General features: G+C 32.6%; 2 protein-coding genes across 2 annotated transcripts in view; both read right to left on the bottom strand.

Moving 5' to 3' along the window:
* LOC129234685 (uncharacterized) overlaps window positions 1-1,454 on the bottom strand; it is a 93,692-nt gene extending 92,238 nt beyond the window's left edge. The window contains exon 1 of the mRNA XM_054868729.1: window positions 1,416-1,454. The gene's annotated coding sequence lies outside the window, so the exon portion shown is untranslated. The remainder of the gene's footprint in view (window positions 1-1,415) is intronic.
* The window catches only part of LOC129228202 (uncharacterized), a 47,814-nt gene that overhangs the window by 403 nt on the left and 30,428 nt on the right, over window positions 1-16,983 (bottom strand). The window contains exons 7-12 of the mRNA XM_054862904.1: window positions 14,579-14,858; window positions 9,165-9,347; window positions 6,222-6,443; window positions 6,024-6,106; window positions 2,471-2,676; window positions 1,416-1,609 (exon numbers count right to left, since the gene is read on the bottom strand). Coding sequence (XP_054718879.1) covers window positions 1,416-1,609; window positions 2,471-2,676; window positions 6,024-6,106; window positions 6,222-6,443; window positions 9,165-9,347; window positions 14,579-14,858 — 1,168 coding nt within the window. The remainder of the gene's footprint in view (window positions 1-1,415; window positions 1,610-2,470; window positions 2,677-6,023; window positions 6,107-6,221; window positions 6,444-9,164; window positions 9,348-14,578; window positions 14,859-16,983) is intronic.

Below are 16,983 nucleotides of genomic sequence, written 5' to 3' on the forward strand. Positions count from 1 at the left end.
ATCGCTCAATTTTTAATTAATTTTTTAAAGTGTCCGATTTTGAAAATAAGGCGTGGTCTTTATGACGTCACAAATGATGTACTTATGCGCATCTCCACTGGCGGTTCCACGTCATGATAAACAAGAAGCGAATTAAATATTGCAATCTACGCTTGCTATCAACCATATCGTTGCCACTACATATGAGTAAAGATGCGAATTAAATATTATGATCCGTGAATGGCATCAGTGAATGGCATTTCATCATTTGTGATGTCATCGGCAGGAGTAGTAAAACAATGAAGCGCAACGATTAACAAAATTTTTTTTAATACTAAATTTAGCCAAATTATTTTAAAAATGATCCAATCCTATGTTTTTAAGCATGCTCATTCAGAAAAAAAAAAAATACTTTTAAAAATTTGGGAAATTACCCCATTGGGTTGTTTTCGGAATTTTAAAAGTATTTTTTTTCTAAAAGAGCATGCTTGAAAATAGAGAATTTAACGATTTTTTAAAATAATTTGATGAAGTTTAATATTAAAAAAAATGTTTTAATCGATACACAGATATTTAAGTTTATTTTTTACGCTTCTGCTCATGACATCACAAATGATTAAAATGCCAGTCGCTGATGTCATCAGTGCAGAGGAGCAATATTTTGGCATTAGGTATTATAGCGCAATAATACAAATGAATTTCATGTTTGCTTCAGAAAAGCCTTCATTTAAAATTCTTATAATGATTGCTTTTAATATTATTGTTTAATCTCAACTTTTTTCCAACAATGCGTAAACCTTCAGCTCGCTAATAGAGTAGCGCGCCAAAAGTACATCAATTGCGACGTCATAAAGATCACGCCTTATTTCCGAAATCGGATATGATAAAAAAATAAATAAATAATCACTATTGGATTTTTTCTGTCTCAATGTTTTTTTTTTTTTTTTGCTTATTCTATTAAATTTCAGAGACTAAAAGAAGTTGTTTTGACTAAAGGAAACAACCCCATTATTCTTTCCGATTAATTACCCTTAAAAAAATAAGTGTACTTCAAGTTACTACTGATAATTAACATGAATTAATAACACTTCAAACTTGATTGAAAGCCGAAACTAGCTTGGATCTGCTGTTAATATGCATGCTTTCTTTATCCCCCTCCCTCATTTTTTTTCTGAGAATTAACAAAGCATTGAAATGTTTCAGTAAAAATTTAAAAACCATTAAATAAAAAAAATTGGAGACTTGCGGGGGGGGGGGGGCGAGGTAAATTACAATATTGAACACTTTCTTACACTTTTAGGAAATAACATCAACAGCATTGTCATCACACATTTGCAAACCGAGAATTTTTCGACACGTTTTTTGTTCTTTTTTTTTTTTGAACTTTTAATTGAATTAGATTTTAAATTTGAATGGGAGCTAAAGAAAAGACATACCTTTCATATGATAAATTGACATCTGTTCGCGTGCTTTCCCCTTGAGTGACGTGCTCTTTCTTCCATTCATAAGCATTGTAGGGGCTTTCCAAAAGAAGTAACTGTTCTTGGATTACAGTAGTTAATTTGTGATCATCTTCAAGTGCGTTTGGTTGAACTGAAAAATCTGGCAACAGTTCAATTCTCTCTTCTTGCTGTTTGAAGTTTTTAAAATTGAAAAGTTACTGAATAATAGTAATATTTATCTAAGCATTTCTACTAAAAGTAAGATTCCCTTTTCCAATGCTAAATGCCTTCCATATCACTTCGGGAAAATTCATTTAAATTTAAAGGCAAGAAAAACCGAAAATAAGAGAAAATGCAAGGATTATTTTAAAGTTTCTGAGCCAATATCAACAATTTCTTTCATGAATTTCCAGCCACTTCTTTCTAATTATTATTATTATTATTATTATTATTATTATTATTACTATTATTTTCTTGGCTGAACGAGCAGTTCTGTTAGACTTATCAAATTTAATTTCTACCAGCTCAGTAAGAATAGCATTTGGACAGATAAGCATAGAATAAAAGCTTATTTATTCACTACCTTCTAACTCTGATAAAGTTTGTTAAAACTCCTGTTTCGTATACATATGTAATACAACATTTTTGAAAGGAGAAAAAAAATAGAACCGACTAGAAAATTGCTCTAAAAAGTGAAAAAAGAATTTTATTCTTTAAACACCATCGATAATACTTTTAAACATAATTTTTGAAGTTGGTGCAAAAATAAAAAGTAAAATCCAGTGTAACCATGCTTCGTTCATATTTTTTTTCAGAAAATCACCCAAAGTTAGGAATGAAACATTTATATCGTTACTCAAATGTATTATTCAGTTTAAAAATTCAGTGAGCCCAATATTCATTAATAATTTCGAATTGATTTATTTAATATTTCCCTTCAAAACAGAAGCAAAAGATTTTTATTGTTTTTTCATGTCATTGGAAAGTAAGGCAGACATTTTACTTGGCATTAGAACAATATCACTGAAAAAAAGGAAAAATTTACGTACTGTGAGGTCTATTTTATATTGGAAACCTTTAGATAATCGCAAAATCGATGCAACTCCATGACCTGTTTTCTGATTCTTCTTAACGCTTTTACTCTTAATGGATGCCACAAAATCCGGCAAGGATCCAGACTTGATTTCAAATTTTGATCCATCATTCGACTGCTCCATATTAAAGTTAAAAGAAAGTTTCTTTTCAACGGAATCACCTGAAGAATTGAAATAGAAAACTAGTGTTAGTTACTATACAACTTTCTGCCACGAAAGAAATGCATAGAGTCTTTTATAATAGTAGGAAAATCATAAATCAAACCGAACTGCATAGAATCATTGAGTTTAACACGTTAGCTGTCCCGTCAGCCAACGGAGTCTGTTACGCAGAATCACATTTAATGTACGAAGATAACATAGTTAGAAAATTAAAAAGATAGTTTTGACAAAAGTTCCACCCGGTTCTCAGTTACAAGAAAAAAAAATTTTTTTTCTTTTTTGTCTAATTCTAGTGTTAATGCTCGATACAGTTCTTTATAAATGTGACTTCGTTGCTTGATGAAATGGAGAGTTATTGAGAGACTAGAAGCAGGAAAATATCAGATAGATGTGACATGTGGGTCAGTTTCATCAAATTCTAAGTGAAGGTTTTGAGAAATCGTCATTTTCCCTTAATTAATGATAACGGGAGTAAATAAGTAGAAGAATCCCAATCGTATGCTACGAATTTCTAAATGTTAAATTGGATTATTTCAAATATAAATTATCTTTAATCAGTAATTGCATCATATTTGATTTTAAATGAAAATAATTAGCTCAATTCTCGAGTTTTAAAATCAACGTGTAAGAGTTATACGTATTAGGGTGGGTCGAAAAAAATTTTTTTTTTCTTTTTCGAAACGCTATACCGCGAAAAACTTGCCCTTAGGGTAGGTAAGTAAAATGCAGATTAAACAGAGAAAAAAAATGAGTCCCCAGCTAGCGCATGGTACTTGAAATTTCGATTTTTTTCGAAAATCAAATCATTTTACAAATTTTTTTGTAGTACTTATCCGATAATATTTTATAGTGCTATAGTGAAAATCCTTTACTAAAATGGTTGAAAAACACATAAAAAATGTTTTCTGGTCATTATCTTTCAATTTGAGGTAGCGCAAAAGACTCCAAAATCGGTAAATTATTGCATTTCATACACGCGGTAATTCTGGTCTGGCACGGCGCCCTGCGTGTATAACAGCCATTACTGTTTCATTGTTCTGTTCACCTCTCCCCCTTTTAAGATATCAAGCTTTTCACCACACTTCCCACAATGCATTGTGCGCACGCTCGCCGTACCATTCTGGCCATTCTGTGATCTCTACTCCGGCCGGGGATCAGTTTGAACTTTGACCCAGATAGTGACTGGTGTTTTAATGCGCTGTGGGTTTACTGTGCTTTCTTATTGCATTGTATGATGAATGTTTCAAAGAAGTTAACGGAATTTCGGACAGAGCAGCGGCTGCTGTTGCCTCAAGCGTGCGAAAAGATATTGGTATTGTTACTGATGAAGACCACTCCCACGTTGTTGACAAAAGTAAAATTAGAAGAGAAAAAAGAACAAAACGTAGCGAACTTCAAAACCAGAGCATGGAAGAACGCAGTCCCCTCCAAGGACTTTATTTCGATGGAAGAAAAGATAACATCCTTGCAATTGAGAATGTCAACCAAAAACATTTTCGAAGAACTCTAAAAGAGGAAAATTATTCTTTAATACAAGAACCTGGATCTGTTTATGTTGGACACGTTACAACCTCAAGTGGAACTGCTCAGAACATAGCTAATAGTATCATATCTTATTTGACTGACAGTGGTTTTTCTTTGGACGAACTAGATGTTTTAGGATGTGACGGTACAGTTACTAACACGGGTTGGAGAACAGGCGTTATACGTTTTTTTGAACATCAAGTTAAAAGACCATTACAGTGAGGGATTTGCCTTTTGCACTTCAACGAGTTGCCGTTCCGGCATTTGTTCCAAGCCTTAGATGGAGAAACGACTGGGTCAAAATCATTTAGTGGTCCAATTGGTATCCAGCTCAATAAGTGCGAGAAATTTCCTATAGTGGTTTTTGAAAGTATTGATTTTGAGCTTCCAGTCATTGATTTAAATACTTTAAGCAAAGATCAGCAATACCTGCTGGACATAAGTTTATAAAGTCAGGCAGCTGCCCTTTGGACTTATCTGTTCGTGAACCAGGCCCTCTTTCCCACTCACGATGGCTGACAACAGCTAACAGAGTTTTAAGACTATATATAAGCGTAGACAGTCCTTCAGATGAGCTCAAACTGTTAGCATTTCATTCTTAAGTCATACATGCCTGTATGGTTTAAAATAAAGAAAAGTAAGTACATAACAGATGGTCCTGAACATATTTTTGAAGTAATCAAGTCCACAAGATTTCTACCAGAGAATTTGATTTGTATAATTGATCCCGTGATCGAAAGAAATGCATTTTTTGCCCATCCAGAGCATTTGCTCCTTAGGATGATAGTAGGTGAAAGAAAACATATCAGAGAGTTAGGCTTCAGAAGAATTATAAAAGCCAGAAAATTAGCCTCCGAAACAGAATCAATAAGATGTTTACGACCTCCAAAAATTAACTTCCAGGCAATGGACTACACTGAAATAATTGATTGGAACACCACAACACTAACATCCCCTCCATTGTTACGAAGAGTATCTGATGATGAAGTTTGGGCAAAAATCACTGCTGGTGAAACTGCTGACGAATGGAACTTCGGTAAGTTCCCATGCCACACTCAAGCTGTAGCACGCTGCGTGAAGTTAGTAACTGAAGCAGCTAAAAAAGTCGTCGGCACAAAGAATCAAGATGGTTTTATAAGATCCACTATAGTATCCAGAGCATCGATGCCCAAGTTTTCTAGTAAGTGCAACTTCAACTTACCCACCCAAAAATTGTGAGACTTTTGGCAATGCAATACTTTTCTTTTCGGTTTTTTTTTTTTTTTTTTTTTTTTTGTATTTTTTAGTAAGTATGTAACTATAATAGAAATTAAAGATTAATATGTTCTTTTAATACCCTTTCTATGGTCATTCTTTTACAATTAGATGTGTAAAGTTAAAAAAAAAAAAAAAAAAAAAGTAGTGGCCTTTTAACGCATAGAGCTCAGGATACTTGACTACACCTTCCTTTAAGATGCTATTAAATGCAATAATTTACCGTATTTTAAATTTTTTGCGCTAAAGTAATTTGAAAAAATTTGGCCAGTTAACATGTTTTTTGTGTTTTTCAATCTTTTTAGCAAAGGATTTTCACTATAGCAGAATAAAATATTATTGGATGAGTACAGGAAAAAAATTTGTAAAATGTCTTGATTTTCGAAAAAAATCGAAATTTCTAGTACCATGCGCTAGCTGGGGACTCAATTTTTTTTCTCTGTTTAATCTGCATCTTACTTACCTACCCTAAGGGCAAGTTTTCCGCGGTATAGCGTTTCGAAAAAGAAAAAAAAAATTTCGACCCACCCTATAACGTATATATACTTAATTTTTACTTAAAAATTACCTTTTGCACTCAACTCCAGATCTACAGTTTTCTTCTTCGCTTCTAAAGAATTTTTCAGGTTTATTTCGTAGAATTGAACCTTGCTGAAACATACATAAAAAAATTTTGTCACACCCATGGTTCTCAATTAATGCATCTTTTGCGATTCCAGAGTTTCGTTTCTGAAAGAAATTAATATAATAGAGAATTGAAACATACTTATTAAATGGACGTATCTGACATTGCCACTTGCACCATCCTGCCATTAGCGCCCATGGTTTGATTAGGTGAGTAACTTTTGGGTAAGATTTCTGGATGCACAACTGCATTCCAATAATAGAATTGATATCGCTCCCAGTGCACCAAGAAGAAGATGTTCGTTCAATGTCCCAGTCGGGTATATCAATATATTTATCATGTTTTATGAGCTGGTTTGTACGACTGCAACATAAGAACGTTTTATTTAAATAAAATATAAGTAATTTCATGATGGAAAAATAATAAAAATAATGATAATTTGAATTAAAATTCGTTTGGATGCTGAGTTGTTTAACCTAAGCTTTATGTGGATCAGTCTAAAAATAACTTCCGCTTAGTCAGGAATGCTTTTGAAGATACATAACTGGTATGTAAAGAAATATAATTATTTTAGTTCCTATATAGTCGTCGAGGGCCTTGATGAAACCGATATTGGGCAATTCCATGCTGTCGGACGTAAAAAATGAAGAAAAATTTCTCAGTTTTAATTCTATTTACCACAAATATAAACTGTTCCAAAATGATCGAATTTATTTACAAGATACTTACTCATCACATTGAATAAAAAATGTTAGTTTATCAAAATAGATCCCTAAACTATAAATTAAAAAAATTTAAAGAGTTGGTGTCGGACGTAAACACACAAATAATAAAATTGATGGTTCACTTAAAAATTATTAAAAGTCTGTAAATTGGCTTACATTTTCATTTTAAAAACAGCATAATTCTAAAGTATACTTATGATTGAAGCATATTTCACACTTTTCAAATGATATTATGAGGAATTAAATTATTTAAAAAATATTTTCAGCTTGGTGTCGGACGTAAATTGTTCATATTTGACGTAAACTATTGCTCTTAAATGTAAATACATAACAATGATTACAGTTATAAATATGTAAATTATAGGTTACATATACTGAAACGAAATTTACCAAGTAAATTCAAAAGTAGGGTTGATTGCGGGAAGTGGGACACTGGGATAAGTGGGTCACCCCCAAACTGAAATATCCATATGGTTTTTATACTTTTTTACATTGATCATGTCATGGTTCATGACAGTGGTTAGTTTTGCATATATTTGGGTTACGTGGAATTTTTTTACTAGGTCAGAGAACTTAGTAAAAAAAAAAAATCTGAAAAATATTTTTTGGCGAGTTTAAGCAGCATTTTTCAAAGAAGTGTTTCCCGGTTGGCATTTATTTTTTTATGATCATTAAACATTCATGTACAGTTTAACTTAAAGTGCATACTGCAATCAGAATTTTTGAGTAAAATATTATTAAAAAATGTTTTAGAGGAGGGGCCCCACTTACCCCGTAAAATTCCGCTATAAGAGGTCCCCACACTATGGGGTAAGTGGTTTTCCCCATAAGAGTGATGATTTGAGAATCGAAAGCAACTCTGATGAAATATTTGTATTAGTGAAATACAAGACAACTATGATGACTTAGTAGGAATTGGTAGTTCAGCTACAAAAGCTGGTGAATAGTTATTTGTGAAACTTACCTGAAAGAAAATCATCAAGATTTGTATGGGTTGAATGTTGATAATGACTCTTCCTCAGCCAACTTTACATAGACGCAGTCATTTAGTGTTTCCAATTTCTTTTTCCACTTACAGTTTTGGCAAATTTTCCAAAATTGATCTTAATCAGCTGTATTACGTTCATTCAACACACCTTTTCTCAAAAGAGGTAATACTTACCCCTATCAACCCCAAATGTATATACAATAAATTCACTAAGTTGTTTTTTATGCATGTTTCACTTTAACTTTGAAATTAAAGGCAAAAAAAAGGAGAAACACAGTTAAAAACATAAGTTGTTTAAAGGAATGTAACAGTGTCGGACGTAAAAAAAATTTACGCCCGACACCTAGATTTTAGTAAAAAATATTCACTTGTTACAAATTGAAAATAGGTTACATCAAACAAATTGAAATTCTTACTTTGTACCCAAAAATACATGTATGTAGCTTTAAAATTATTGGCTCAGCATAGTTAACTATGCATTTTGGTGTCGGATGTAAAACACTAAATGTACCCCAGAGGAACCTGTTGCACGCGCATTACCGACAACCCTGCATTTTCATTAACTCAGGCACTTTTCGGTTCATATCGGCCCGAGTTTTCGTGAGATCGGGAATCCTCGGTAGTATAGTATGATAGTAATTCTATTAGTAACACCGAATATAATCACTCAGAACAACTCAGGGATTGTCTCGGTACTTCCAAGTCAATCGCAAGCGAATCACATCTCAATATTCACTCATCAATTGCAACCTGCTTTAATACTGCGGCCGAGAAGCATAAACAAGTCTAGAGAAAAATTTTCCCACCAACTCTCTACCCTTTAGGGTGAAAAGTGGTGGTTATACGAGAGGTATGATGGGAGTGATTACTCCTCCTAGGAATTCGGAGGGTTTTTTTTTTTTCTTACTTTAATGAAGAGAAAATACTTTTGTAGACCACTTTTTATGCAAAGGTTTTCAGCAAAAGAAAGAAGGTTTATTACTTCTTAAACTTTTGGCAAATTCAACAAAATATTTTAATCATTTATTTATATTTAAATAATGTTTCGTGACTCAGTAGCAGAAATATCTAATGACATACGTCCCGTCACTGAGTAAAAGAAATCATTTAAATATTTTTAAAGGAAATCTTTAGAATATAACTGCCTTACATAGAAGTAGAGTCCATGTTCTTTATAAAGTTCGTGCGATGAAACAGGAATCTAACATATTTGGGGTCTTTGTAGGGTGTTTTGCGCAACAATGACAAGTCTGTTACCATGAAATTACCATTAAACAAAAATGAACTCGGTAAAACTTGTTTTTCCACCAACTTGGTATCACTGAAAAGAAAGCAACCTGTCGAAGCTACTAGGGGAGAAAAAATACTCACAATAATTCCAGTACGCTCTGAGTCCTTGGGGGTTTTTCAATACGAAATGAAAACTTTGTGGGCGTTGCATTCAGTTCGGCTTTCCATTGAGTTGAAGAGTAGGCGGAACTGTTGGCCTGAACTCCAATTTGCGTGACGGTTGGCAAGTCAACTACCATACGATTTAGAAATGTTAAAGCTACACTGCAAAATGAAGAAAAGATGATTTCATTCTTGGTGAAAGAATGTACTAAAGGGCAGAAACTGACTTAGTATTAGCAACGAACATTTAACATTTTCATAAATTGTTATCTTTTATGTTTAACAAAAAATTTAATAAATATTATTCATTAATGATTACAAAAGACGTGTCACATTACACTTATGTTTTCATCAATTGAAATATGATTTTATTCAATAATTGGACAACAGCTTAGGGTAGAGCCTATTGAGAAGGAATAGATGGAGAGAGTGCAACCCTACTATCCTGATTCGGCAACAGTACCATGTGACTTGGGGAGCAATTTCGAGTTGACCGTAACAGCTGAAGAAGTTTTCATTAGCTGAAGCCATGCATGAAAACAACCTTTAACTGTAGAAGGAAAAAATTAGATTTATAGTAATAGTGCAGTATTCTAGCATTGTAAACTGTGAGGAAAAAGCCACACCAGGAGGTCCAGTAACTTTTCCCTAGCACGTACGAATGTTTTTTGCTTCTAAATAAAGAAAAAATAACATTTATATGCATTCAACGAGTACATATTCCACAGTTGCCTCTAATTTTAAAATTTTTGTACTTATTTTACCTATAAAAGTTATAAAACATTGTATATCTTGAGTCCAAATAACATTTTAGTTCCATAAAAACACTTTTTACTTGACTAGTAATTATTTTAACGGCTCTTAAGCATTTTGTGTACATTTGCTTTGTTGGCGAGAATCTTCTCGCCAAGCTCCTGTGAGCAGCAGATGCGCAAGAATAAAGATTTGCTATTTTTATGCTTCAATTTAAATACTAGGATGCCTGCGTTTGAAATCGTTTCAAAACATTGATTACAATACATATGAATCCATAAATTTTCAGTCAATAACAGAACACTTTAAACTATTTGTACATGCCCGTCATTTCAAAGAATAAACATCAAAATACATGAAAAATGCAATTACATTATATTTTAAAATCCGGAAAGAAGTGTGGAGAGGGAGTTTGAATGATTGGTCTGTATTTATATCCGTTATTTATTTATTTATTATGCGGAAAGGAGTTGGAGCCAGAGTTGCTCTGATTTGTAGCCCCGATTTCATAATAAGCGCCGTCGCGTCGTCTGAAAAATATTTAATGCCAAAAGAGCGATTGCGTGCCAAAACGCGACAACTTCCCAGCCAAACAAGTTACCTGACCAGGGAAACATTGAGTCCCAAGCTTATTTCACTGATACATTTGCTATGGCTTCCTCCATTAGTATTCCTTCTCATTGGTAGAGCCGCTATATAGATAGGCCGGAGCATCAGCTTAAATTTAGCCGTTTTGGATCGGATTTTTCATTATTGCACTGTTAGGGTTACTACAGCAAAGTTTCGGATTTCGCCAAATTTGCCGAAAATAATCTTTTATTTAATAAATAATTCACGTGGCGCTAATAATTGCTCACAGTGAACAATCACCAAACGCGATATCTCGCCAGAAAGACAACCACTCAAACACGCGCTCCGATCCAAAATGGCTAATCTAAATCTGATGCGTCGGCTCGTATATACAGGAGCCTTAGCTTAGGGTTAGGAACACACATTGTTAGCATTTTTTAAATTTTTTCATTTATATTTAATTAAAAATTTAGTAATTATTATTCATTAATTGTTAGAGAAGACTTATCGCATTACACTTGTCTTCATCAAATTAAAGCATGATTTCATTTAGAAAATGGACAACTTGGCAGTGTGCGCGAACTGCAGAATGATAAGTAAGTGAAAGTAAATAATAACACTTGTTTGAATACCAAAGATTCGAACAAGGTTTTGAGGTTTCTCTGATAAAAGTGGGAAACTTGTAAACAAGCAGGCAAAAATAATTACGCATGAAAACGTCAACTAAATGTTCAATCACAACTCAAATTTTACAATCAGTTTTGCATTGTTGAAGAAAATAATGATTGCTCAACTGTCATTTTCCAGTAATGTATACAGTGGCTCCCAAAAGTGTTCGTACACTTTGAAATATTTTAGTAAAAACAAAATAACGCAAAACTGAATTCAAATGTAAAGTTCAATATTTTTTCAACTCATTCCTATGTCATTCTAATTAAAATACGGAGGTTTTTTCAAAATATTGACGCATCTTCTTTTTGAAATGGGTCAAAAAACGAAAAAACAGACACATAACATGCCACAAAAATCATCGAACACTCAAATATTTTCGAATAAATTCATGATTAAAATTATCACATGTCGTTTTTTTTTATTATTTTTGCATTGTGTTGACCCTTAAAACTCATTTGGCTTTAATTTTTTGTTCATTTACTCCCTAATATTTTGCTTATTACTTTAAAATGACTGGTATTCGTAAAAAACAACAAACACCATTCGAAATTTGAATTTTTTCCTCCCAGTAGCAAGTAAATTGGTTTGATATGCCTCGAATATGAAGTCCAATGTTTTTTCACATCATCCCTATGCCATTCTGAATAAAACCCAGCAGTTTTTTCAAAATATTGCCAGATTTTATTTTTGAAATTTGTCAAAAAACGAAGTGACAGAGAAAAATTACGCCACAAAAGTCATCGTACACTGAAATATTTTCGAATAAATTCATGATTAAAATTATCATATGCCGTTTTATTAATATTTTTGCATTGTGTTGACCTTTAGAAGTCATTTGGCTTTAATTTTTTGTTTATTTATTCCCTAATATTCTGCTTATTATTTTAAAATGGCAGGTACGCGTAGAAAACAACAATCATGATTCGAAATTTCATTTTTTTTTCCCTCACAGTAGTCATAAATTGGCTTGAAATGTCTCTAAATTAGTTAATTTATTCCATTCTACAGCAAAGTGCTTCATAAAGTGCTTTAAAGCAAATGATAGGACCGAAAACAAAGTAAGAAAAGGTCAACCGGCAAAGTTAACAAAGCGTGATCGGAGATTTACAGTTAAAACATTCATGAAAAATACACATTTGAGTGCTGTAAAAGTTTCTGAAGAATTTAAGGAAAAATTGTACATTTAATTTTCACCTAAAGCTGTTCGCCAAGTTCTCTGATTAGCTGGATTAAATGGGACCTCTTCCCGCAGAAATTTTCTTCTTCGTGCGAAAAACAGAAAGCTTACTCTTTTCGTAGCAAAATCAATGATAAAAAAGCTCTAATACGCTTTGAAATAATGTCTTTCTTACACAGGAAAATAAATTCACCATTTTAGTTAAAATGTTGTATAATTGTAAATAGAAGAAAAAATGAGGAACTGAATCTTAAGAACTTAGTTAAATCAGTTAATCAGGACGGTGAAGCGGTGTTCTTGTGTGAGGGCGCATATCAGCATCAGGACTTGGTAATTTGGAAATTTTTGATGGAATAAATGAATCATGCTGTTCATTTAAATATTTTTATTAAAAAATTTAAACTCTTAGCGAAAAATTTGGTTATCGGAAACAACTTTGTTTTTTTTTTATCAAGATAACGATAAGAAGCACATAGTTTTCAACGTTTGCGTCTAGTTCCACGAAAATTGTCCTAAAGAAAAAGAAAAGAATTTAGAAATCCCCCCCCCTCAATCTCCAGATTTGAACTTAATGTAACATTTTTAGAGATATCTAGGGGCAAGATTACGAAAATACGGCTTTGAAACGAAAATAGAGCTAGAAACAGTAAGATTCGAAGTATGGTTGAACACTTACTCAGAAATTAAGAAAAAAAAAAAAACATTGAAATTTATTTTCAGACGATCAAGAGCTGTTGTGGATGTTGAATGATATTCTACTAAATAATAACGTAATAAACAGTTAGATTATTCAATAATATACTAGCTGCGTGCCCGGCGTTGCACGGGCTACCTAAAAAATGTAAGAGCAGTCCAGTTGATGCTTTTGTAGTACACTGACACTAGTTTCTAACGCGTTAAGGAATAAATAAATGCGCGTAAAGCAAGGTTTGCAAAACACCAGTAAAACATATTTTTGCCAAAACACCTCATCAACGTTAATAATCGTTATCAATGATACAAGTTATGAGTACATTTTCAGTCAGCACAAAAGAGGAAAATATATGCATTATCAACTATAATCTTTACTCACGTTAAACTGAATTACATCTGATAGACTATATCGGAAATATTTATGCAAAATAACAATCCGCTTTTTACATAAAATAGTCTACTACCCGGCGTTGCCCGGGTGTTTATTAATGCAACATACCACTCAGATAAATATTTGGATGGATTCTATCCACATGGTCGTACAAGAATTACATCAATCCGTTTTCCAGGTACAAACCCTCAAAGAACTCAAATAACTTGTAAATCACTCATTTACTTTACGACGTGCACGGTCCTCCTCGAAAATGAAAGTTATGTCATGTGACGCGAGTTCAACACTCAGGCTTGAACCAAAAAAAAAAAAAAGTCAGTGAAATTTTGTGGCAGATAGCGGAAAACCCCCATAAAGTAAACATTTTAAATCCCCTGATTACAGGAAAAGCCTCAAAACAAAAACAAGAATTTTACCTGAGCATATTCGAGAAAAAAAAAAATGGCAGCAGATCTTTCATCTCAATGATTTTCTTCACGCTCACATACATTTCAATAAAAGCATTGTTGCGGAAAGTTGAGATGAAGCACTGAATAATAATTTAAATGGAGGAAAGCCTTCGAAAAATAGGGATTTGATTTTGAAATCTAAGAGTCATAATTAATAGTTTTTAATTGATATCTCCGCTAATTATTATCGGAGGATTATGTTAAATAGCTAAACATGAAGACGGGAGGATTACGAATCCATCGATACCTGGTTCGATGGTCAGTTCACTGTCGTTCGGGAGAAGAAGCTTGGACATAGATAGATATATAGATAGATAGATACTCAGATTTTATATGTATAAGATGGACATTTTTGAAAGTGTACGAAGGCTTTTGTGAAATAAAATTTACGGCACTTCTTGGTTTTTGATTTTTTAAAAATTAAGTTTTAGTATTTTAACAAAATATTTCATGTAGTTTTGCTAAAAATTGATCACAGATCTTATAATTAAATACCTATTCCGAAACAATAATTCTAACCAATGGAAAGGGACCTATTTCATTGAAAGTCGTTGGTGTACGAACACATTTGGGAGCCACTGTAGGTTAATTCGCTCAGTTGAGGAGGCTCATTTGTCAAATTTACAGCATAATAATTTAACGCTACAGTTCAACGAAACATAGGAAAACTTCTGAAGATTAAGCATACCTAGGTTGAAGATCTCCCGCTACAAGAACCTTAAACTCCTTTGGATTAACTGCCGCCTTTAATCCAGATCGAAGGGAGAATGCAAAAGTAGCATTTGTAGTCCAATTCAAAGGCAAGCCCATCATGGTTGGTACTTGGTGGTAAGCTTCAATTATTCTAAATACCCGCGTTGTGTCATATCTCATGCCATTTTTCATGTCATCTAAAAGTTGGTACAACTCATTGACGTTGGAAAGTAACTTTGTAAGATCTCCGGAAGTAAGAAAACTTACTGTGCTTCCTGGTAAAATAAAGTTGAGTATGCGTTAAAAATACGTGAGGTAGTCAACAGCATGTCCCCATTCAACATGCAACACCTCTATTTGCGCAACTGTTAGTCTTAGACGCATACTTCCAATTGCAAAGAAATTGTCAAAATAAGATGCAGAGTTAAGATATGAAAAGCTTAAAGGAAAAACATAAGTGGAAAAATAAAAAATCTAAATTTTTATACGTTCCCCGTGTCTTTTACATCGCTTTTGGGGAAGTAACAAACAAGCATGGGAAAAAATGGAACACAAAACAACTGACATTGGTACTATTAATTTTCATCGAGATATGAAACGTAGCGTTTTGTGACTTTACACTACGCAGACTACTACTACTTACCACTTTACACTCGCAGTCACAACTAATTTTGAGCTCGAATACTTATACTTTAATTCTGGTCGTAAAGGTTTCAATTTTTTTTTTTTTTTTTTTTTTTTTTTTTTTTTTTTTTTTTTTTTTTTGCGTTTGTGTTATTTTACAACGCAGATTATTGTCCTAAATGCAATGTAGAGGAATTGGAGACTATATAAAAAGTTCGATTTCGTACTTTTTCATTTTTTTTTTTTTAATTAGCTTCAAATCTTGCATATCTTAGCTCTGCTTCTTATTTTGACCATTTTCGCAATTGAAAGTATGCATCTAGCACCAACGGTTTCAAAAATAGGGGTGTGCAGTTGAAACGAGAGCACACTATATAGCGCATTAAAAAAGGTAATAGAAAGACGATAAGCAAATTGGAAGATTAATCATCATAATAATAATTTTTCATACCACTAATTTCTCCATAAGTTTTTTTCTTTTATAATTTCGACATTGGAAGTAGTTAATATTTTTTTTTCTGATAAACGATTTATTTTTTCAATTTTCCTAAAAAAATTTCAAAATTGATTTTGAGTCAATTTTCATATTATTGTTAATAAAATTTTAAAATATTAGGGGGCAAAGTATCGACACATAAAAAATGTTGCAACATTGTATACAAGTATATATTTATTTAAAATAACAAAAACTAAAAAATATTATTACTTCAACCAATAGTTTGTAAAAACAATAAGAATAGACTATGCATACAAAATGTTTTCAAAAAATCAAAATAATACTTAATGATTACTAATCTTTTGTTGAATGAAAAATCAATAATTCAAAGATTTAATTGTAAAACATATAAAGTAATCATATGTAGTATATAGTTAGTTGTAAAGAAGAAAACTGGGTAAATAAATGCTGCGTAATCCAAAGCTGAGGTGAGGGCATCATAACATAAAAATACGAAATGATCCTGATATTCTCTAAGAAATAAAACAACAGCATTAGAAAGCTTTTTCTATTTCATTGGAGAGCGTTAAGGGGTGGTTGCACAGGGATCACATTCACATTTGTTTATTTCTGTTTCATTTCAACAAAACCATAAAGCCATCATGACACATTGTGATCAAAAACATAAGAACAAAAAGTAGTTGCAAGGCAGAAAATGTGGAAAGAGTGGGGGGGGGGAGAGGCCTAGGATGGGGGGATAAATATTGATTTAATATGAATATGGATTGGAAGTTCTCTTTATTCACTGCAAAAATGTGGTTGTGTGTGGGGGAGGAGGGGAGATTTTCTAATTCACGTTTTTGCATTGCAGTTTAAAAGTTCTAAAATTTAATTATTCATAATAGTGTCAAGTGAATATAAGCTTATAAGCTCTGAATGTTATTCTTTAATATTTCATTCAGTTTTACGCACTTTCTGAACTATTTGTTTTGTTTAATTTCTCTGCTTTCATACATATTATAGTAATGTTTGCAGAAAATTACATTTATTTATTGACTAATAAATGTACTCATCATAGTTTCCTGTTTTAGGCATAGTTATTTTTTCGGCTGATTAATCAGCAAAATTATAAGTGGCCGGTAATAAATAACCGGTAAAGTGGTCGATAATGGTCGATTAAGCGACGCATCCCTAATATTTCGTCATGTCAAGCAACCAAAAAAAAGAAAAAAATGAAACAAAAAGTCGGACGCAGCAGGAACTAGATTGAAGAAACAAAATTTGATTCTACAGTCAATATATTGACGTACTTGTAACATAAAAGTGACTTCGTTTGTGAA

The sequence above is a fragment of the Uloborus diversus genome, chromosome 1 (genome assembly GCF_026930045.1).
Source record: "Uloborus diversus isolate 005 chromosome 1, Udiv.v.3.1, whole genome shotgun sequence".
Taxonomy (NCBI): Eukaryota; Metazoa; Arthropoda; class Arachnida; order Araneae; family Uloboridae; genus Uloborus; species Uloborus diversus.